Source organism: Schistocerca cancellata, chromosome 3 (genome assembly GCF_023864275.1).
Source record: "Schistocerca cancellata isolate TAMUIC-IGC-003103 chromosome 3, iqSchCanc2.1, whole genome shotgun sequence".
Classification (NCBI taxonomy): Eukaryota; Metazoa; Arthropoda; class Insecta; order Orthoptera; family Acrididae; genus Schistocerca; species Schistocerca cancellata.
The window spans coordinates 707921979-707945938 of NC_064628.1; the positions used below are offsets into that span (position 1 = coordinate 707921979).

The 23960-nt window shown below is 40.6% G+C and overlaps 1 protein-coding gene across 1 annotated transcript in view; it reads right to left on the reverse strand.

Annotated features, from left to right (window-relative positions):
* The window catches only part of LOC126175703 (ribosome biogenesis protein WDR12 homolog), a 47130-nt gene extending 23786 nt beyond the window's left edge, over positions 1-23344 (reverse strand). The window contains exons 1-6 of the mRNA XM_049922638.1: positions 23199-23344; positions 23014-23099; positions 22723-22936; positions 13076-13216; positions 12821-12996; positions 10876-10955 (exon numbers count right to left, since the gene is read on the reverse strand). Of these exons, the coding sequence (XP_049778595.1) occupies positions 10876-10955; positions 12821-12996; positions 13076-13216; positions 22723-22936; positions 23014-23099; positions 23199-23248 (747 nt within the window). The 5' untranslated portion in view covers positions 23249-23344. The remainder of the gene's footprint in view (positions 1-10875; positions 10956-12820; positions 12997-13075; positions 13217-22722; positions 22937-23013; positions 23100-23198) is intronic.
* Positions 23345-23960: the final 616 nt, after the last annotated feature.

Genomic DNA, 23960 nt, shown 5'->3' on the forward strand with positions numbered 1-23960 from the left:
AAACCAGTCTCGGGTCTGAAGACCACAACAACAATGTATATAACATATAATGTGCACATCTCTTCTTGCCCCTCCCCTCTCCCGCTCTGCGGTCATTGCCTCCCCATCTGTCAATCTCATTCTCCCATCTCTACCCATTCCTGCCCTCCCCTCTTTCTGTCCCTCTTGTCTTCCTCTTACTTCGTTCATCTAATCCTCAACCCCCCTCTCTTTCCATCTCCTCCTCCCCCTCCCTCTTCATTTTTACATATCATCCTGCCCTCTCCCTCACTACCCCTACCCTCCTGGTCCTCTCCCCCTAACCAAAGCCTCCTCCCCCCTCTCAACCTGCCCCCAAGGCATGCCCTCCCACAAGTGTAGCCCCAGCAAGAGAGGTTGATAAAGTAGGCTGGCATCACTCTCACAACACGCCTCTTGTTAAGTACAGCTTGCATGCCAAGGGCTTGGAAACACTATCCTACAGCGTGTAGGCTGTGATGCAAAGCAGGCCAATACTACTTCAATACAACACACTGGTCAGCATACCTGCCGTGAAATTGAAAACAGTTTCTTGCCCCTGATGTGTAGGTTGCTCTGCAAGAGCTATTTCATTGAAACAGTCTTTATGTTGATCGTCTCAGGGCATGGAGTTTGTGTGTCAAATTTGGCTTACTTTGGTCAAGCAGGCTGGGAAGAGTTCTTATCCATCCATCCGGAATTTTGGCCCATTAAGGAGTAAGGAATCCAGCAATCAAGTGATTTATAAAGAGTTAGTGTAGTGCATGCATTTTAAATTTGTTGTTTTTAGGAGGGGGGGGGAGGTGCTTGGTGTGTGTGTGTGTGTGTGTGTGTGTGTGTGTGTGTGTGTGTGTGTGTGAAACAAGTAGCACCGAGGACAGAAGTGGTGCAGAGGAAGTACATTTTGTAGCAAGTGTCTACCGTCACTATCAATAGTTTTCTTTTCTCAGAAGGAATTTTAGGTAGCATTCACAATCCACCAGGAACTGCTTTTCTAAAACACACACTCTACTATAACACAGCACATTGGAAAGAAATGTGGCATCCCAGATTTACAGACGTGAATATAGGTTATCGACTACGATAACGATGAAAACGAAAATAAGGAACTAAACGGACTTTAAACACAACTTATGATGTGCCTTGACTGACAACAAATCAAATATAAAAAAAAGGTTGTTAGAAATATAGAGTAAGCAATTGTGCCATTGAATAATTAGTTCTTGGTTTAATTAAACACCAACCCAATCAAACATCATTTACCTTCTGAAAGTTAAAAAAGTTTTAAAAACATTTCTTTTCATATTAAAGTTTAATTAGGAACTAATGTTGGTGATGGTAGAGTGGGGTGGTGGAGTGTTTATAAGCTGGTATCTGATTTCAGTCAGGGGTAAAAAAGGTGGGAATCACTGGTCTAAAGGATGCAAATTACTCATTGTTTTCTTATTTGACTTTCCTTTGCCCATGAATGAAAGAGTTGGCAAAGCAACTGATACATAAGGGTGCACATAACTTTGGTGTGAATTCGAATCAGCATTAATCTGGATCAAATACAGACTATTTTAAGTGTAAAAAATGGCTCTGAGCACTATGGGACTTAACATATGTGGTCATCAGTCCCCTAGAACTTAGAACTACTTAAACCTAACTAACCTAAGGACATCACACACATCCATGCCCGAGGCAGGATTCGAACCTGCGACCGTAGCGGTCACGCGGTTCCAGACTAAAGTGCCTAGAACCGCACGGCCACACCGGCCAGCCCATTCTAAGTGTAATCTTGCATAAGTTTCATAACATCAAGCAATTAAAGGACATGATACTTTTAATCCTTGAAACATTAGAAGCCGATATGAATGTAATACCAACTGTGTTTGCTGTTGTATTTAGAGGTGCAGCAAATTAAAGATTGAAATATGATCTCTGAGATACTTTACACCTGACTGATTGTAGTATGTTTCCAGATTTTTCACGTGATTTGACAAAAGTCAAATGGCGTTATTGATTAGGCTGGAAACTGAATAACACCGCAAGTTAAATTTTGATTAAAGTTTACAACAAAAAAAAAAAAAAAAAAAAAAAAAAAAAAAAAAAAAAAAAAAAAAAAAAAAACCAGAGGGACAACATTTTAAACACACATTTTTTCAGGAAATTATTGGAGTGAAACAAACTTTTGTTTTGGAAAATGAAACCTTTATTTAACAGAAAAGTATACATCTTCTCATCACACATGTTTGGTGTTATATTTGCCTGGTTGTTTGCTTTAATGATTAACTTTAATGATTAAAGGGACCAAATTACGAGGTCACCAGTCCCTCCTACCTGGAACAGGCAAGCAAATGAAACTACACACCAAAGGATGGCCTAGTGTGCTAAACCCAAGGAAAGAAAATCTCAAGCTCTAACGAAGGTCAACAAAACCTAGAGAAAGGAATAAGGAAATAGAAAAAGGGGAAAGGAAGAAAGGCAAGCGAGGTGCCCCGTCCAGACAGCACCTGGAGGCCCCCAAAGGCAGAAAGTGTGATGGCTGACATATCAACCCACCTCCCCTCCACAATTACAAGAAGCACCTAACCCAACAATAACCATAAAAGACTAGCAACAAGGACATGTGAGAGCAGCACACAGAAACAGAGGAAGAACACCAAGTCGTGTGTGTGTGTGTGTGTGTGTGTGTGTGTGTGTGTGGAGATGATGGGTGCCCAACAGCACGGTCATCAGTGCCCTTTTACTTATAAAAACAAACGAATGTGGAGATAAGTGTTGTACAGCAAGCACTTGAAATGACCACACAGTCACTATCACAAGCACTCTCACATGCACTAAAATCAATTAGAAGGGAAGAGAGCTAATCAAGAAATTAAAACACAGAGATAACAAAACACAGAAGAACTAAAAGAAAAGCACAGGGAAATGTGACTGGCTGACCACTTACAAAAAACTAGGGTGAGCTAGCCACCCTTTGACACATTTAGAACATCTCCTTAAAATCTTCTTAAAAATGCTGGACAATTCACAAAACTAAGACCCTAACCACATTCATTTGATCATTACATAAAATAGACGGCAGATCCACTGGCAAATCCACCACAGTCTGCTGGCTGGCAAATAAAATGCAGTCCAATAAAATGGGGCGCACCGTGATCTGCACACCACAAGCACCACACATTGAAGGGTCCTCTCATCAGAGTAAGAATCCATGTGTCATGGGGCTGTGGCCTATGAGAAGACGAGTAAAGAAGGATCTCGTACCACCGATGTGGCTGGAAGGAAGGACTCCATGGCTGAGTTATGGGCTTAATGGCATGGAGCTTGTTATCGGTCACTGCCAGCCACTCATCTTCCGATTGACACATGACTTTGTACCTCAACAATAAGGTGATAACATGCAGTGGGATAGCACACTGAAATACCCGAGGATCATGAAATGCCTCCTTGGCTGCTCGATCCACCCTTTCATTCCCTGCAATTCCAATGTGCCCAGGTACCCAGCAGAAAGACACCTACTACTTCAGTCGTAGTTGTAGTAGGACATTCTGGATTACTCTTATCTGCTGGCTACGAACATTGGAGAGAGTAAAGGGCACTCGGAGAATCGGAGCAGATGAGAAATCTAACACAGGGAAAATGTCTCCTCTTCTCCAGTGCTCGCAAGATTGCATATAATTCTGCATTGAAGACTGTTAATTCTGGAGGCAGTCTGACCTGGAGGACACGATCCGGCAAAATGACAGAGCAACCAATAGTGTTCCCCTGCCTAGACCCATCTGCTAAAACAGTTACATGGTCGTGGTACTCAGATAAAATATCAGAACATTGCATTACAAATGAAAGCAAGAGTGCTATCTCTCCTATATCACACCAAATCTAAAATCACTCTGGGCCTCTCCAGTAACCAGGGCAGCTGGCAGTTAAGCGACTCCAGCACACGCTGCACGCGGATCCCAAATGGCATCATGGCTCATGGATGGTTGGAAGAAAGGCATCCCAGAGGTGGATGAGCAGCTGAAGTTGGAGCTGCAAGGAACTTACATGCCTGACACGCCATGAGGAACTGGTGCCAGATGGTAAGTGGCGGTTCCCCCACCTCAGCACAGATGCTAGGTATGGGACTGGTCCGATAAGCACATGTGACTAGCCGAATCCTCCCATGATGGTCCGCAACAATGAGCCGCATGTAAGAGGGCCTTGCTGACCCATACACCATGCAACTGTAGTCCAGCCGCGAACACACGAAAGACCAATAAAACTGAAGAAGATGTGCCCTGTCCACTCCCCAAGACCTGTGGCTAAGGCACTTGATAATGTTCAGTGCCTTCAGGGTTAAAACTGACAACCCGTCTTTGCAGCCCACTCCTCTAACCCCCACCATGTAAGTCGCAACTAACGGCTCGCCGTTGCAACACTGAAGGAGGAACAGAAAACTGCAAAACCATCTACAAATAAGGAACACTGTACATGACTCCTTACCACAGCTGTGATACTGTTGATGGCTTTGGCAAAAAGTGTAACACTTAAAACACTGCCCTGAGGAACACCATTCTCCTGCTCAAACTGATCATACAGCGTGTCACCAACTCGTATCCTAAAAAACTACTTAGACAGGAAAGACTGTATGAAGATGGGGAGGTGGCCACGAAAGTCCCATTGATGCAGTTGTGCGAGACTACAGTGTCTCCAAGTAGTATCATTTGCCTCCACATGAGTCCTGAACCCATTCATGTTCCATTGTAGTATGGAAGCCATGTCATTGGTGCAGTTTTAATTTACCCCTACCTTTGAACCGGGGAGGTGAAGCACTTTAAGAGCAACGGGGAGTGGAGGGGCTGCCTGGATATGAGGTGTCTAACTCCACAATATCCTCCTCATAAGTCAGACTGGAAAGAATGACATCTGATGGCACTCAGGACAGCTCTTGACCCAAACGTCGTAAGCCTTTCTGTGCATCCTGATCCTTCAAGGGTGAGGGGAAAAGAGGGCATGTATTGGGTCCAGCATCTGCACCATTGAACATTATGCCCAGCTTTATGCGAGACTCCCGTAATCTAGATGGAATTACATAAATGTTGCGTACAGCCGTATCAGAGTAGAGCAGTCCGCACCACAGATGGCATTGTTGAGGCATCAAAGAGTATTGAGGTGCAACCAACATGTCCATTTTAGTTGACTGAGGTGGGGTAGCCACATCAACTGAGCTAGCATCAAAGACCCATTGCAAAAAACGACCAGAGTCCACAATGTTGAGGTACTGGCCATCAATGAATAGATTTGGATGGGAACAGACTGTACAGTGATGACAGATATGCATAATACAGGCATTGGCACCTAAACAATGGAAGCCATGAGTGAGAGCCCAAGACTGCACTCAGTGTATCGCTCTCTGCAGTGTGTCCAGCGATGCCCATCATGGACAAATAAAAATGAATGCTAAAATCATCAGCATACAAAGAGGCAGAAGCTGTAGGCCCCGCAGTCACCACAAGACAATTGATAGCCACTAAAAAGAAAGGGACACTCAAAACAGAACCCTACAGAACACTATTCTCCTGGAGAGAAAATGTGCTAGTGGGGGTGCAAAACCTGTACCTCAAAAGTGCAACCTGAAAGAAAGTTCTGGATAAAAATCGGGAGCAGGTCATCGAGGCCCCACTCATGTAAGAAGGCAAGGATGTTGTGATACTATGTGGTATATACTTTATGCAGATCAAATAAGACTGCAACGAGGTGTCGACTCAGGGCAAAAGTCATTCGGATAATACACTCCAGGTGGACTAAATTATCTACAATAAAGAGGCCTTGGTGAAAACCACCCTAGGTGAAAGTCAAAATGTCCAGAGCTTCGTGGATCCAATACAGCCTTTGACACACCATACATTCAAGTAACTTCCAGAGGACATCGGTTAAATTTATCAAATGATAATGTCAAGCTGAAGTGATGGTTTAGACAATTTCGTAACTGGAGTAATGACACTTTCGTTAAAAAGGAAAAGTATGTGACACTGGTTAGTCACCAGTGAGTGTTGAAGCATTTGGTTGTGCAGCTGGTCCTGTACAGGAGTCATGTTGGTGCAGAGAGCGAGGGCACTGGCAAATTCCCACTTACTAAATAGGCCATCATAAAGCTCCAGGTGGCGGGAAACAAAAGATAAATGGAGACATTTCAGACAGTGAGAAAATGGAATGCGGGCAGATAGTGGATTGACACTGAGGCATGTATGAAATGGCAACCAAATTGTTCAGCAACAGAGTCCAGGCTGGTGAGGGTAACACCATTCAGGAAAATTTTCGGGACCCATGTAAGAGGACAGCGGCCAAAAATGTGCCTCAGCTTTGCCCACAACTGCGAATAAAAAAATCCGTTTTTCAAATTTAATACAATAACAGCCCGGACATGAAGCTGTTTAAAGGCCAAGAAGTGGTCAAGAGATGGATGCCATTTGTAGAGTTGGAAGGCACAATGGGGGGGGGGGGGGGTCTTTAATAACCACAGCAATTGTGGGGTCCGCCAGGGACAGTCTTCGGTTGGGGAGAACCTGAGGAAGAAGCACTCACAGAAGCAGCTGCTGAAAGGGTCATGTCAGTCAAACTCCATACAGACTCATCAGTGCCATCATATGGTAGAGTGGTGAGAATGGCAACCAAGGAAAAGGCATCCAAATCTACATTAGTAAAGGCTCCTGATGTCAGGAGACGATTGGAAAATGAGTGCTGTCACACAAATTGCCATGAACCCCCCACTGAAGAGAGATGAGGAATCCAAGGCTACAGAGGGAAAGACAAATGGCCGAGAATGTGATGTGTGCCCCACTTAAATGTGTGGGGGCTTCAGCACTGAGGAGGCAGAGGTTGAGCCCTTCCAGCAAGTCTTCAACAATCCTGCCCCAGTCGGTTGCAGCAATATCACCCCATGAGGGTTATGGAAATTAAAACCCTGAAAGAGAAGGTGGGAGGGAGGCGCTGAGGAGAGAGGGGGCAAGAAGAGCAGCAAGCATAGGAGGCTGGTCTGGGGGGAGATAAAGATTGCATATTGTTACCGCAGAGTCTAAATGGTTCTAAACGGCCAGCACTTCCAGTGCAGTACGGAGAGGAACCCAGGAACTATCAGTGTCCATGTGGACCGATGAGCGGACACCACCGAATGCTCGCAAAGGGCTTACCCGAATCCACCAGAAGGTTTGGACACACACCACAAAGTGTCAACGAATGAGAACCAACAAAATGAGATACCTGCAATACAATACACGCTACAAAGTAGAGAGAAAGAAGAGGCTGCACTTCCAGAAGGTGAAAATCAGTACAATTCTACTGGAGGAGAGTAGTACAATAGACTGGATGAACATCGAACGGGCCTGAAGTGGTCATAGTGCTGAGTCAAGTATGTGGCCAGTAAGAATGGAGTGGCATCTATGAATATATGATTGGAACCAGATTGAGTGAGAGTGGGGACAGTTCTGGGATGATGGGGGGGGGGGGGGGGGAGGGGGAGGACACCTCTTCCTATTTTACATACCCTCCTCTTCTCTTTCGAAGGGCGAGAAGGAGATGTGGTCAGGAAGAGAAAAAGTCGCAGCTGTATCAGGCTACAAAAGAGAATGAGCGGCCTTGAGGCTCAAAGTGTGTGGGTCCCACATTCAACTCTAAGTAACAGGCTTCTTGTACTGGAGATGCCAGGGAGCGAAGTTCCTAGAGAGAATCTCAGCCTACCTCCGGTGGGTGTTAGAGAAGGTTTCTTCTTTGGCCAAGAAGAAGAAGCGGTTCCATGAGGGGGGAAGAATGGGAACCACCAGGGAGGAGGAAAGGGATGGAGGACAGGACAGAGGTAAGGAGGAAGGAGGAGGAGGAGGAAAGCACTCAACAGAAGCTACGGTAGATGTTAAAAGCTATCAGCTGGAGACTGTCGAATTTGTCAGGTAGGGTAGACAGTTGTGTTTTGAATTCTTTAATCTTCCTTTCCTTTTTATACATCAAACAAACAGTCCACACACTTGGGCGGTGAGCTGTAAGGAGACCCCACATGGAGAGGGTGGCTGTAGTCGTCACAAATAGGGTCTGCCTAGCATAATAAAGACATATGACCAAAACGGAGACACTGGAAACAGTGCAAGGAAAGTGGGATATAGGATTACTGTGACTTTTTCCAGTAGGGTATATCCTTGAAATGGCAGGATTGAAGCTCCAAAATCAATTGCTTTTAGGACCTCAGGACGATATGATCCCCATGCTATGCTAGATTAGTCCTGAGTTCCTCATCAGATTGAAGGAGTCCCTATGAAAGATAATCCCTGGGTCATAATTAAGGACTGGTAAAGAGTGATGCTCATCAGGATGCCTTCTAAATGCTTGCAAGCACAAACAGAAGCTGATTGACTGACAGAAGAGGTTTTGATCAGTAGGGAGCCAGTTCGCATGTTAGTGAGTAAGTCAACTTCACCAAACTTATCTTCAACATATTCTGCAAAGACGGGTGGTTTGGCAGCAGTGAAAGTCTCCCGGTCTGTTCTGGAACAAAATAAGGAATCCTTTGTCCTTGAGGGGAAAGGTTTCTGAGCCCCACAGCTGTGCGGCAGCAAAATCAGTCCATTTCCTGGACTACTCCTTCAGTATAACATTAGCTACTATGATGATATTATATATATGTCCACCATATAGTGTTAGATGAAAGCAGGACTCCTCTGTAAACAATACAGTGCACCAGGGACACAGCAAATCGAAGTCTATCTCTCATGTGCTGACCAGTTAATCAAGATATACGTTGAGGTGGTCTTAGTCTAAAACTGGCCTATTGGAGTCTGTTGTATATTGTTTGGTCACTGACACTGCAGCTACCTGCTGCACTTAGATAATTTTGTAGGTCACAGGCAACCACAGTGCACCAGTGGAAAGAAAAATTAACCACATATTGGTTATATCTTGTCAAAGTTTTCCGTTTCCTCTCTTACCCTTGCTTTCTTTAGTATGTATCAGTTTCACAAAATTGTTTCCAAACCCTCACAACAAGCACTGTAGGCACTGCACGAATAGTCTAAACCTTCCTCTAGTAATGCCATTGCCCAAACATGTTCTGCATCGGTAAGATGCCTCATGTTGACTGGTGAAATGTGCGCAAAGAGTTCGGAGACTCACTTGTTACTTACACTCACTAGATGGGAAGGTGAGACATTGCTCATCCATTTCACTCTTAGGCATAGCATGATATGTTTGAATAATGGCACTAAGCCAAGGCTTAGAGGATTGTTCTCATCATTAAAACAAATGGGAAAACTAAGAGCAAAAGAATATATCTTAATCACAGACTACATATGTGGTACACTCAATCAAATTCTTGTCCTTCAGTTGTTTTGAGCATTGTAGTTACACATTCAAGAGAGATTTACTTCTATTTGATTAGAGGTGGAGGGGATTATTGTTCATCATCACGTTGACAACAAGATCATTAGAGATGGACCACAAGCTCAGATTAGGGAAGGATGGAGAAGGAAAGCAGCTGTGCCCTTTTCAAGGAATCATTCTGGCATTTGCCTTAGGCAATTTATGGAAATCATGGAAAATCTAAATCGAGATTGCTGGACATGGGTTTGAACTGCCGTCCTCCTGAACCGAATGCAAGTTCAGTGTGCTAACCTCTGCAGTTTGATTTGATTAATATACCATTTCCCCAATTTGATTTTTTTAAAAATTAGATGGCTGTAAATCTCATTTAGTGACATTCTACGTTTGGTTGGGAAAATAAACTATGCATAGGGAGTAAAATTTTGAAAGTACGGAAGATGTACTGACAAAATTGAAGCTGTCTAATGGATCACGAGTCATACCTGGATAACTCAGTAAGCACTGTCCATCACAGGCAAGATTCTGGGTTTGACTCCTCATCTGACACACAGTTTTAATCTGCCAAGAGGTTTCAATGAAGCAGATAATCACTTATCATATAAAAATTACTTCACAGTTGTTTCTGGCATCTACATTCCACTCAGTATCACATGCACTGTCTTATCCTCCCTGTGTTGAAATGTCACACCAATGGCCAGAATAATGTGTGACACAATTCGAATGACATAAACATCAAATTACTTCATTTGCCATGGTGACAGGACAGCTCCTGCTCAGTCTCAAACACAATAGCTAACTCAACTGCTTGTGAACACATGGGAGAAGCGTCTTAACCATTGTTAGGGTAGTTCATAAAGGTATAAGGAAGGAAATGAAAAGAAGGAAAGCAGGAGGTCGAATTCCTCTCGAATAATCCATATTCTCACTTCATCTTATACAGAAATGATGATTTCTCTTTTCTGCAAACATATCAATAACTGACTTACACATAAGATAAAGGAAACACAACCACTGACCTACAGTGAACCAAAGCATGGAGCACAGAGACATGTAACAAGAATCAGTATTCACACTGGCTTTCAAGCTGTTGCTCTTTTCTTAGCACAAGTACATAAACTGACACAGCAGACACACCCCACAGCCAGCTGGATGCACACTCCTTGGCCTACAGTGAGACTGGTTATTGATACTCTATTATTGAAAGCAGTTGCACAAACTGATGGAGGTGGGGAGAGGATACGGAAGGATGCAAGGAGGGGATAGCAGGAAATAGGCAGATCTTTTTAAACGGGTGACTCCAAAGCCTCACAACAAGAGGAACGGAATACAGAGGATAGAGTGAATAGAGATACAGGAACAGGGAGGGGTGGGGAGAGAGGGGTAGGAAAAGTGGGAGGGAGGGGAGGAGAGAGGAGGTGTGTGTGTGTGTGTGTGTGTGTGTGTGTGTGTGTGTGTGTGTGTGTGAGAGAGAGAGAGAGAGAGAGAGAGAGAGAGAGATTGTCTTATTGCTTCACTATTATGAAAATTTTTATAGCAGAATACACATACCCTAATTTGTGATTTTCCATGTTCTCCTTTAAACCTCTTAGTGGATGAAATGCCATCTGTATGCATTTGCTCCTCCAGTGCTTCAAACAGAAATATTACAAACACGTTAAAACAAATATTGTTCTTAGTAATGATACTTAAAATCATTTAATGCTTACAAAATGAAAAATATTGATCACAGTAATGTTGGAGCACAATAAACCACATTTATTTATTCTACTTATTGCAATAGTGTTTCTAGTACGGACATTTTATTTTTCAGAGGGAATAAAAATATTGAAAGTATGCACCATAAAATGTGGAACTCAGCACTGCTGGATGACCCCCTCACCACCTACTTCCCGTTTGTACCAAAACCCTAATTTTATTATCAGAACACTATTTGAAATTCACATCTCACTAGTAATCCACAAGAAACAATAATTTAGTAGCTGCATCAGTATATGACAACTTAAATGGGCGTACTTTTTCATAATGAGCAATTAAACAACCCAGCTTGAAGGAAACGTCAGAAGATTACAGTAAAACAGCAAAAAATACTTCACGGAATGGTTTGTTAAAAAATAACTAGATCAAGCACTGCCTTCTGGATTATGTAAGCCTTTCTGAAATTCAGATTTTTATCACAACACGTTAATTTCCCAGTTAAACCTCTCACAAAAATAAGAAAGGAAATGTGGTTATGGTAAAACATACCTCAGCACAGCTCAATCTCTACTACTTTATGACATTGCAACAGGGCTGAAACTACACTGCTCCAGCACACTTTGACTTATCATTTAGCACACCTCACACCTATTTTTGCACAAATTTTCACCAAGAACACTGACGGATGCTGTGTTACCACACTATTATTTTCATTAGCTCCTGAATATAATGTAAATAAATACATCATTCCATGACAATAAAAAACTGCTTACTGCTTTGACTCAGTAGTTGAAAATAGATATTAGTATTAATAATAGAGAAAAATACTTGACCCTTTGCATATAATCACTTCCTTATATCCTTTAACTGTTCAAGAAATATTCAGAATGTCTATCATATGCGGTACACTCACTTTTCCTTACTGAAAGTGCTTGCTTCCCCTGTATTAGTTACTAAATTGCTAAATTTTACTAACTGGAGCTTTTCATTATCTCTCCATACCTAAATAGTTATTATACTTGCAATAAGCCAATAAGACTTTATTACCATGTCTCTACATCGAATGACAAGTTGTCACTATTCAAACTACTTTCTCTCAACCTAAATATCTTTTAATGTGTTCCTGAAAAGAGAGAAGAAGTGCGAGTCACTTTGAAGAAAACACGTATTTGCGTATCTTAGCAATGCCAAATTTTGTCAACTATTCTGGGCAGAAGTGCCAACTTGAATGTTACCAAAAAGTCTGCCTTTATCTTCCAAACTTACAGACTTGTATTTTGCCTCCTAACGCTCACTTTGCGCATTGTATTGTACTGTACTTCACTAATACACTTTTAGGTGACCACAGTACACATATAATTTAATATGATTTGGCATATAGGTTTCAGCAAGTAATCCTTGTTGTGTGCGTGTGACAAACAATGATAAAAACATTGCTCGTTAATGGCCATGGTGAAGTGAATGCAAAGGGAGGTGATGTATTCAACATTTTTCACTAAGTGAGCTTAGTGCAGATGTCCTCTACAGAATGGCAACATTCCACTTCGCAGTAAGAAACCAGTCTTAATTACCACAAATCTGAATTTGTGGGGGTTTACTGCAGTTATTAACCTCTGCTTGTAATAATGGTGCCATCTAAACTGTGTGACACACTCCAGCCCCAAACACATGCTCCAGTACTTCTATGGCAGCAAATATCAACAATTAAGAAACACAACAGTATAATATTTCACATTAAATATAATAAACATATAATATGAAACCAAAGCTAAGTCAGTTAACAGAAATTCATACATACAAGCTGACCAAATCTTCAGCATTGCATCCCAACCTCCAGTTGCTAAAAGAACAGCATTTGGGCTCACTCCAATGCATTCCACAGACCTTTCATGTCCGCGACAAATGTGAATACATTCAACAGAATTGTTTGAGACATTCCATTCCCATATCATAGCAGTCTGATCTTGAGATGCACTACAACAATGATCAAGTACCAGCATTTACAGAATGTAAAAAAATTTCACAAGATGTGTTGATGTCTTGTCATACTAACCTGACAAATGATGCTCGATTGTCATCAAGTGAAATCCATGAGAGAGCTTTTACTGGTCCTGTGTGCCCAGGTATTGTTAATTTGTGTTTTCCTTTGCTTGTCCATATGTGCAAAGTGTTGTCATAGCAACCTGAGAGAATCCTAACAGAAAGCAGACACATTTTATGATTGAGCAATCCAAACATTGAAACAGTGAAGTGGAGGTGCTTCAGTGGTGAAAAGAATAGCTGAAACAACTTTTATACGTAAATCAAACAAGCTTTTCTTATATATAAAACACTGAGCCCTAAATTAACTAACACCATAAACCTAATTTGGACTGGCAATAGCACTATAATACTGTTTATGTATGTGTGAGAGAGATTTTGTGCAACTGATCTAAGGCATTTTAATCTACCAACAGATAAAGGAAATCATTATGGAAGACAAATTACTTTTCAGTGAATTCTGTGACTCAGTAAATAATTAGTTTACTTATCTTTGGGCAAAAAAGATTGTAAAAAGTTACATCAAATAGTTCAAGTAATTGACACAAGGAAGGAAGGGCACACACAGCTGAACACTGTTGGCCACTAAGTCAACAGGGACTGAGCACAAGCTCAGATTGGGAAATATATTGGCAATATTTCCTAAGTTATTTAGGAAATTTAAATCTGAATAGGTGGACAGGGGTCTGAACAGCAATCCTAACAAATGTGAGTCACATGTCAACCACTGCGCCACACTGCATGGATAATTCACAAATCAGGTGATTTGCACAGTGAGAAAATGCTAAGGTAGTACTCTGCAAGGTTCGGTTACGGATCATCTTATCTTCCTCACTACAAGTTAATGACGAATCTGGCAGATGGAAAGTCCCAAGCCAAAACAAGGCATCTGGAATAGACAACATTCCCTCAAAATTATTGAGATCCTTTGAAGAGATACACAAGACAAAACTTATTCTAGCTGTTATGCAAGATATAGGTGAAATTATAATAATCCCAATTTGAAGGAAGGCAGTACTGAAAGCTTGAAAAGTGATACAAATACAAATTTTTATAGAAATATGGAAAGACTGGTAGAAGCCAACATCGTAAAAGGTCATTTGGTGTTCTGGAGAATTGTAGGAACCTGGGAGGCAATACTGACCCTATGAGCTATCTAACAGGAAAGACTGAAGAAAGAAGAAAGGCAAAACTACATTTATATCATTTTTAAATTTTGAATTAAAAAAAAAAAACTTCAAAAGATTGACAGGAAAAACTCTTTGAATTCTGAAGGAAGCAAGGACAAAATATGTGGAGCACAACATTAGCTGCAACTTTTACAGAAACCAGGCTGCAGTTGTAAGAGGCAAAGGACATGAAAGAGATGCAGTAGTTGAGAAGGGAGTGAGGTTTGGTTGTAGCACATCTTCCACATTATTCAATACTTAGATTGTACTAGCACTAAAGAAAAACCAAAGAGAAATTTGGAAGAGGGATTTAAGCTCATGGAGATGAAATTAAATCTTTAACGGTTGCCAATGACATTGTAGTTCTGTCCGAGGTCCCAAAGAACTTGGATGAGAATGCAAACAGAATGGTTGGTGCCTTGAGGAAAGGTTATACTATGAACATCAACAAAAATAAAACAAGGATAATGGAATGCAGTCAAATTAAATCAGGCAATGCTGAGGGAGACAGATCAGGAAATGACACCAAAAAATATAGAACAACTTTGTTATTTGGGCAACAAAATAACTGATGACAGACAAGGCAGAAAGTATGTAAAATGCACACTGGGAATATTAGTAATTAATGTGTTTCTAAAAAATTGAGATTTATTAACAACTAATATAAATTTAACTGTCAGGAAGTCTTGTGTGGAAGTATTTATCCCAACAAGCCTTACAACAAGGTGAAATGGACAATACACAATACAGACAAGAGAAGCTTTTGAAATCTGATGTTACAGAAGGTTAGATGAATAGATCAAATAAATGATGAAGTGGTACTACATCGAAATGGGGAAAAAAAAAGAGAGCATTACGGCACAACATGACTGAAAGAATAGAAGACATCCAGAGGTATAAAGAAACAGTAAATCTGGTTATGAAGTGACAAAAATTGACAACAGTAGATAGGTTTCAAGTGGGTGCAGGTTGCAATAGTTGTGCAGAGAAGAAGAGGCTTGCACAGGATTGGCTAGCTTGGAAAGCTGTAACAAATCATTCATCAGTTGGTAGGCTGAAAAAGGTGGCAGCGGGGGGGTTTAAGAGAGCAAACAGCAACATCATCAGCCCTGCGATCACATGGAGTTATTGATGTCTGCCAGAAATTTTATCAAAACATTAAAGAACTGAGGGATTAAAAGCAATACTGATGCTACAGCTGAGAAGTAATTAATGGAGGTAAAAGTATTTGAGTTGGTCTGGTATGCAGGTTAGAGAGCTGACAAGGGCTCCTCCAGGGCTTATCTGTGCCATTAGAAATCTCACGAGCATCTGATTCCCACTAGCCCAAATAAGGGCAAAGACATTTACTGAGTTAAAAATGCCTTCCAGCTGGAAAGGGAGCAGCAGTTCAACCAATGGTAATAAAATAATATGACCATGTTGAGGTTCTTAAAGTATGTCTTTCTATGTATGCAATCACAGATGCACAGGAATAAAAGGAATGAAATAGCACACACAAAAATTTGCAGAAGAAATGCATACATGCACGAGTGTTCTCGTGTCTACATGCTGCCTCGTTGCACAAGCTGTCTGCTACAGATTCTCTTTTTCGCTTGTGCTGTGTTTATTGCAATGAAAAGGTGACAGAAAAAGGAAACGCAAAAGCAATTGTAGGTAAAGAAGTATCTAAATAACAGAGGTATGAGAAATAGAGACAATGTTTTGCTTGCAAATTTTAGGAGGAGGTCACAGTGAGATTTTAGATTTTCTGCCAATGAAACTGCAGCAGCAAGACTGATAATAACATATCGTTAGCTACTGACTGTGATTTATATGCTAGTATCAGTTCTAACTATTTAATTCATATTTCAAAATGAAAGCATTTCAGTGATTAATCTTGAAACTACGAAATGCTTAAGGGGGATTCTTAGTCGTTACGTGAAGGCCAATTGACTTTCAATATATCACTTGTATTTTATTTTATAAACATAGTTGTTTATACAACTTTTAATCATGAAAGAGAATGGAGGTTGTTTTCCAATTTCATATCTTTTGCATCATCAGTGTCCTTCCTTCATACTTCTAGTGTTTTCTTTGAGGAGCTACACATCCCCATCATTTCTTCTGTGCAGATTTCAGGCTCCTCAGCTGTTGTGCTACTGAGTCGTCATAGCATGAATCTTCGCCCACAGTTTCCATATACAATTCTCATAAAATTCTAGCTTCATATTCTCTGTTCCCTGAAACTTACAGTAATATGATCAGAGATTTTTCATCTAACACTTGACGCACAGAGCATTACATATCAAACTTTTATTATAATATTTAGAAACGACACTCCATAAGAGTTTTCTTTGTCTGCAATCAGTTGTAAATGTATGTGGGCTTTCTGTCGGGTCAACGGACAATATGCACCTAAACTGTTTTCCAACCAAAGCTGGAAAGCAATGGGCTTTACGTATAGCCTCCATTTCCACGAAATTACACTTTTACAAATGCATATGCATAATTTTGCTGTTAAATATGTCTGCACATGCACAATGTTGAACAGAAAAAAGAAATTAGCTGGACGTACCTATAAGGGAGGTTATGGTAAAAGGTACACCACCAAGGTGTTTATAAGAGATTAATGCCTGGAACTGGATAGGATTTGCTGTCTTAATTAAGACAGACTTCACAATTTACTAAGGGAAGAGTGTTCACAAATACATTGCCAATATTCTCCACAAAGAACAGTGGCTTAGTAGAAAGAAAGGACTCTCCATCCGTTCAGGTGCAAACCAGGAATTGAGGGGAGAAAGTGTCTGCTAGTCACTTGGTCACATGGTTTTGTGTTCCTCACATAGTGTGGCAACAAAACCAAGTTCCTAGAGTCTATAATGAATTGTGGTCTGTCTGAAGAGATTGCCAGAACCTTGTAGCCACCAGCTGTTGTTGTTGGCTTCAGTTGAGACTGGTCTGATGCAGCTCTCCATGCTACTCTATCCTGTGCCAGCTTCTTCACTCCAAGTAACTACTGCAACCTACATCCTTCTGAATGTGCTTAGTGTATTCGTCTCTTGGTGTGCCAATTTTTACCCTCCACGATTCCCTCCAATACTAAATTGGTGATACCTTGGTGCCTCAGAAAGTGTCCTACCAACCGGTCCCTTCTTTTAGTCAGATTGTGCCACAATTTCCTCTTCTCCTCAGTTCTATTCAGTACCACCTCATTAGTTACATGATCCACCCATCTAATTTTCAGCATTCTTCAGTAGCACCACATTTTGAAAGCTTCTATTCTCTTCTTGTCTAAACTATTTATCATCCATGTTCACTTCCATACATGGCTACATACACTCCATACAAATACTTTCAGAAAAGACTTCCTGACACCTAAAACTACACTCGAGGTTAACAAATCTCTCTTCTTCAGAAACACTTCCCTTGCCAAAGCCAGTCTACATTTTATATCCTCTCTACTTCAACCATCATCAGTTATATTGCTCCCCAAATTGCAAAACTGATCTACTGCTATAAGTGTTTCATTTCCTAATCTAATTCCCTCGGCACCACCTGACTTCATTTCGACTGTGTTCCATTATCCTCGTTTTGCTTTTAGTGATGTTCATCACCATTTCAAGACACTGTCCATTCCGTTCACCTGCTCTTCCAAATCCTTTTCTGTCTGACAGAACTACAGTGTCATTGGCAAACCTCAAAGTTTGTATTTCTTCTCTATGGATTTTAATTCCTACTTCAAATTTTTCTTTTGTTTCCTTTACCACTTGCTCTGATTGAATAACAATGGGTACACCTAAAACTACACTCGAGGTTAACAAATCTCTCTTCTTCAGAAACACTTCCCTTGCCAAAGCCAGTCTACATTTTATATCCTCTCTACTTCAACCATCATCAGTTATATTGCTCCCCAAATTGCAAAACTGATCTACTGCTATAAGTGTTTCATTTCCTAATCTAATTCCCTCGGCACCACCTGACTTCATTTCGACTGTGTTCCATTATCCTCGTTTTGCTTTTAGTGATGTTCATCACCATTTCAAGACACTGTCCATTCCGTTCACCTGCTCTTCCAAATCCTTTTCTGTCTGACAGAACTACAGTGTCATTGGCAAACCTCAAAGTTTGTATTTCTTCTCTATGGATTTTAATTCCTACTTCAAATTTTTCTTTTGTTTCCTTTACCACTTGCTCTGATTGAATAACAATGGGTACAAGCTACAACCCTGACTCACTCCCTTCCCAACCACTGCTCCCATTTCATGCTCCTTGACTCATATAACTGCCATCTGGTTTTTGTACAAATTGAAAGTAGCCTTTTGCTCCCTGTATTTTACCCGTTACCTTCAGTGTTTTAAAGGGAGTATTCCAGTCAACATTGTCAAAAGCTTTCTCCAAGTCTAAAAATGCTAGAAACGTACGTTTACCTTTCCTTAATCTATCTTCTAAGATAAGTTGTTGGGTCAGTATTGCCAGTGTTCCAACATTTCTACGGAATCCAAACTGATCTTCCCCAAGTTAAGCTTCTACCAGTTTTTCCATTCTTCTGTACAGAATTCGTGTTAGTATTTTGCAGCCATGACCTTTTAAACCAATAGTTTGGTAATTTTCACACCTGTCGACATCTGCTTTCTTTGTGATTGGACATCTGGTAACTGATGCCTAATATCTACCATGAGGATACCTACGCTGAATGAGGGCTCTTCCCACAGATGCCACAAAGTTGGAGCAAAGGCGACCCGTTTAGTAAGTTCTCACATCCCAACTTGAGAGCAGCAGATTATTATACAATTGCTAGAATAACAAGGTCCTTTCAAATTACTAGAAATATCAAAATTTAATCCATATTATTCGAATTCTTTCAACAAACACAAGACGATCTCAGACTCTGTCAACAAAATTTTAAAGAGATTAGTCAGGGATATTTCCAGAATGTTTTGGTATAAGAACCTGTGGTCTCCTATGGCTTATTGTGGAGTTACTTGGTTTGCTATCACCAATTACATTTATTTCAGTGTAAATATGTTCACAGCAGTGAAAAAACCTGTAATATGCAATCAACAAAATTTGCAACACTAAACAATCCTCATTTGCGAAAGTACTATGATGTTCCAGCCATTGCATGAACAGCTCAGCACTGTGTCACTACACTGCTATTCCAACGCATTCTGTGAACCTAATCACAAGGTGCACATGTGTCAACTCTTCACTGTAAATCTATTCATACCATTAAGTAACACAGTTAACCAGAATAAAGTTTTCCTTCTGCAGTGAAATGTGTATTGCATGAAACTTCCTGGCTGATTAAAACTTTTTATGGAATCTGGACATGACCCTGGGACCTTTGCCTTTCGCGGGCTAACCAAGCACGCTCATGACCCTTCCTATAAGCTTTACCTCCAGTAGTACCTCTTCTCATACCTTCCAAATTTCATAATCCTCCTGCAAAACTTGTGAGATTAGTGCTCTTGGAAGGTGGGAGAAGAGGTGCTTAGTATAAGTAAAGCAGTGAGGACATGTAAAAGTTGTGGTTCGATAGTTCAGTCAGTACAGCACTTGCCCATGAAAGGCAAACATCCTAGATTTGAGCCCAAGTCCAGCATGCAGTTTTAAGATGACAGGAAGTTTAACACTCTAAGCGCCAAGCCCGTAAAATTTACGGGCCTGGGATCGCGCGAAAATCACCAAGCCCGTAAAATTTACGGGCCGCTACATTTAATTTCATTCAAAACACTGCAACGTTATTTCTACGGGTTTGGCCAGCGCTATACGTTTTTCAGATGTTTATTAACAAAATGCGTCCATAGATGTCACGGCAGCGCTGTAATTCATGTTAAAACTTATCTTTGCGTTCTCAGTCTGTATATCATTCAGTTGTTTGTCATCATGTTTCGGCGCGGTTTATCAGACGCAGAAACTGCGGATTTGATCAATCATAGCGACACTCTGGATAATGTAGAGAGTGATTCAGACGATTCTGAATGCAATGGTGTGTTTGAAGGTACGTATTTCCGAATTTTCCACGTAATTGTGCAGTACGCACATATCTGTTGAACATGTGTAAACGATGTATGTAGTTACACATAATGTGATATTCTTTTTAGAAGACGAGATTGATGACAGTTTGTCTTCAGATGAAGGCGAGAATGATGTTGAAGGTGTTGCTTCAAATCCAGCAGCTGTGCCGTATCCGAAAGACAGTGAGTGGACTGCAGTTGACACCTACCGACCTCTGCCTGTCAACACGACACCCAGGCAGATACTAGTGGATATTGATGAGTCGAGTTCTGTACTGGATTGCAGTAAAGTGTTCCTTACTGACAGTGACGTAAATGAACTCAAGAGACAGACAAATTTGTATGCATCACAGACAATACAGAAGACAAGAAGAGGAAATAATCTGAAGCCCCATTCAGTTTTGAGTTCGTGGAAGCCAGTGACTATAAGTGAGATGAGGCGTTTCTTGGGTATTATTTTCCACATGTGTGTTTCGAAAAAGCCCAAAATTGCGGACCATTGGAGCACTAATCCTGTTCTTAGTTGTAACTTTTGTCCCCATGTCATGAGCCGTTTGCGTTTCACTCAGATACTGTCATGCTTGCATCTTGTTGACAATTCAAATCAGAAAAAACCAGGCGAAGATGGATTTCATCCACTTTACAAAGTTTTGCCATATTATAATAATTTGAAGGAGCGATGTATCCAGGCATATCGTCCCTCAGAAAAAGTGACAATTGATGAAGGAATTTGCCCATTTCGAGGTCGTGTGAGTTTCCGTGTTTACATGCAAAATAAGCCTCATAAGTATGGACTGAAAGTATATGCTGTTGCTGAAGCCAGTAGTGGCTATGTTGTAAATTTTGAAGTTTATGCTGGTAAGCATATTGTTGACAATTCTTCGTCTGCGGTTATTTTGCGATTGTTGTCTGACAGCAGCTTGCTGAACAAAGGCCACACTGTGTATTTAGATCGATTTTATTCCAGTCCAGAGCTATTTCAGCAACTGGCAGAGAAAGGCACTGGAGCTGTTGGTACTGTGAACAAATCCAGGAAAGGATTGCCTAAAGATTTAGTATCTGCTAAGCTGAAAAAGGGCGAAATGTCTTTTCGGCGTAAAGATAATGTATTGGCAATGAAGTGGAAAGATAAGAGAGATGTGTATACATTGTCTACAAGGCATCAAGCAACATTTGGTACGCATACTAAGAGAAATGGGTCTGTAGTATTGAAACCACTTCAGGTACTTGATTACAACCTCAATAAAATTGGAGTGGATATTGGAGACCAACGCCTGCAGTACAATCCGTTCCAGCACAGAACTGTGAAATGGTGGCGAAAATTATATTTCCATTTGCTGCTTATGGGAGTATCAAATGCATTTTGGCTGTACAATGCAGTGCACAGGAAGAAAATTACAATAACAGACTTTATAACAGTGCTTGCAGTTCAGCTTGTTGAAGACGACACACTTGAATTCATTCCAAGAAATGAAGGAACTGTAGGTCGGCTAACAAAGAGACATTTTTTGCAGCACATACCTGCAACTACTAAGAAGTATGCTGCTCGTGTGTGTCACGTGTGCAGTTCCAGGAGCAAGAAACAGAGTGGCAAGGCTTCTCGCAAAGAGACACGATACGAATGTGAACAGTGTGGCGTTGCACTCTGCCTGGAACCTTGCTTTAAAATTTTCCACACTAAAAAACAATATGATTCTGTGTGAAATTTATATGTAATACTGTATACTATCAGAAACATGTAATGTAGTGCCACAATTTTGGTTAAAAATAAATCACAATTGTATTCCCTTATTCGTATGACTTTTTCTAAATTCTTAAAACATCTAAGTGATTTCTATAACTGTACCTTAAAGCTGTGCATTGTAAAGTAGTTTCTTTCACTCAGAATTAAAGTAGAAATGTGCAGCTTCAAGATGGTACCAAATTTGCCACAATCCAAACAGTAGATTTGATGCAGTAATTTTTTTAATATTGGTAAAATTGCCCGGTTTCTAGGGACGGGTGCATAAAATAGGCCTGGTACAGAGAGTGTTAAACACTGTTAATGCACAACTAACAATGACAAGAAAATAAACTTAAGATGGAACCAAAGAACTCAGAATACAAGTTGAGAGTAAAGTGGACATTACTGTTGTCAACAGCAAGTATCAAGCATGAACGGAACACTTTTTTTTTTCCTTCCGCACAAGACAGACAGTGCATAAAATGGACATATGCACTTTTGTGCAGATATTTCCAGTGCGACTCAGGATAACATGAGTAACAAGTTACTCTATGAAAAACCACCAGGGGATCCTTTTGCCAAAATGTTCAGAAAATATCCCTCAACAACTTTCGAAATCTTGTCAGTGGAGTTTTGGTTCTTCCTATATGATGTACTAGGCATTACAAATTATTTATAATGAAAGAAATTAACATTAAAATTTATTATCTGAATAACGAGATTTCTGGCTTATGCATAACAAAGTTAGACGTACATGTTTACGACATACCATTTATTTTTAATTTGTACAGCGGAAACCCAGTCGTCGTGTAGAAGACAGTCCTTCGGTTCTGGCGCTGGGAAGCGTTCCACATACTCTATGTCAACTGTGCCTTCACTAGATATAACTCTTTCTTCAAGATGTTCCAGAAGCGAAACACGAAGGAATTCCCCGGATAGCAAGAAATCGAACTCTACATCATGCCACTCTGACGTCCTGTTTTCTAATTCGCGAAAGATACAGAAAAATTAATTACTGTTTCAAGCCATTACTAGGATATCCAAAGCATATTTTACAAACCTCTTAGTAGCTCGTTGACCAATGCGTTTAGTTCGACGCATGTTACATTGGAAGCAACAGAGAACGGCGTGTCTGGAACTGCATACCTGCACAATGTGTCATTGCGTCAGTAGCATTTACAATGGTAAATATTAGTTGATATTAACATCACAAATGTTTTTTTCCTGTAAACCACCTCTACTTACTGACTTTGTTTCGTAAACAACCGTACTTGCAGCTCCGCCACAGCCATCATTTAAACCACTAACAAACCAATGCAAAGACTTTCGTTTCACAACGCAAGTTACTTCAATAATCTACGAACTTCAAAACACTTGCTAAGAAACATACCCCAGCCAAATTGTTAGCTAATGTTGCCATCAATGATCTCTGATTGCAACGTACTGATTGCAAGCGTGCAACCATAGAGGATAAAAATTTATGGAGTGAGCATTTAGATGTCCAAAACGAGAATTCTGTCCGCAATATCTGCTGCAGATCAAGTCACGTGATTTCGGGACGGCTCATTTTAGCCCTACAGCGCTTAGTATATTCTGAGTGTTATTACTTCACTGCTATAGAGAGATAAGCTTCGGAAGTACAGGGAACTTAACAATTGATGCCGGGAAGTGATGTTGGCTTACAGGTGTGAAGAGCAATGGTACTGTGCTATTTTGCCACAGTATATAATGCTGGTTTCGCTATATTTTCGTTTTTTCGGTAACGGGATAAGAAGCGACAGTAAACAATATTTTTGTTACGTTTTCTGTTGCATTTATTCATATCGTTCAATCTCTGTTGTAATTAATTACATTACAATGACACTGTAGACGGCGCTGAAATGCCACGAAAAAAACAAAGCATCTGGAACAAAGAAATTGTTACGGTAACATGGAAAACGATTTGCACCACGTGACTGTCGGTTATTATATTATTTTATAGACAAGGTAAAATATGTATGAAATTTT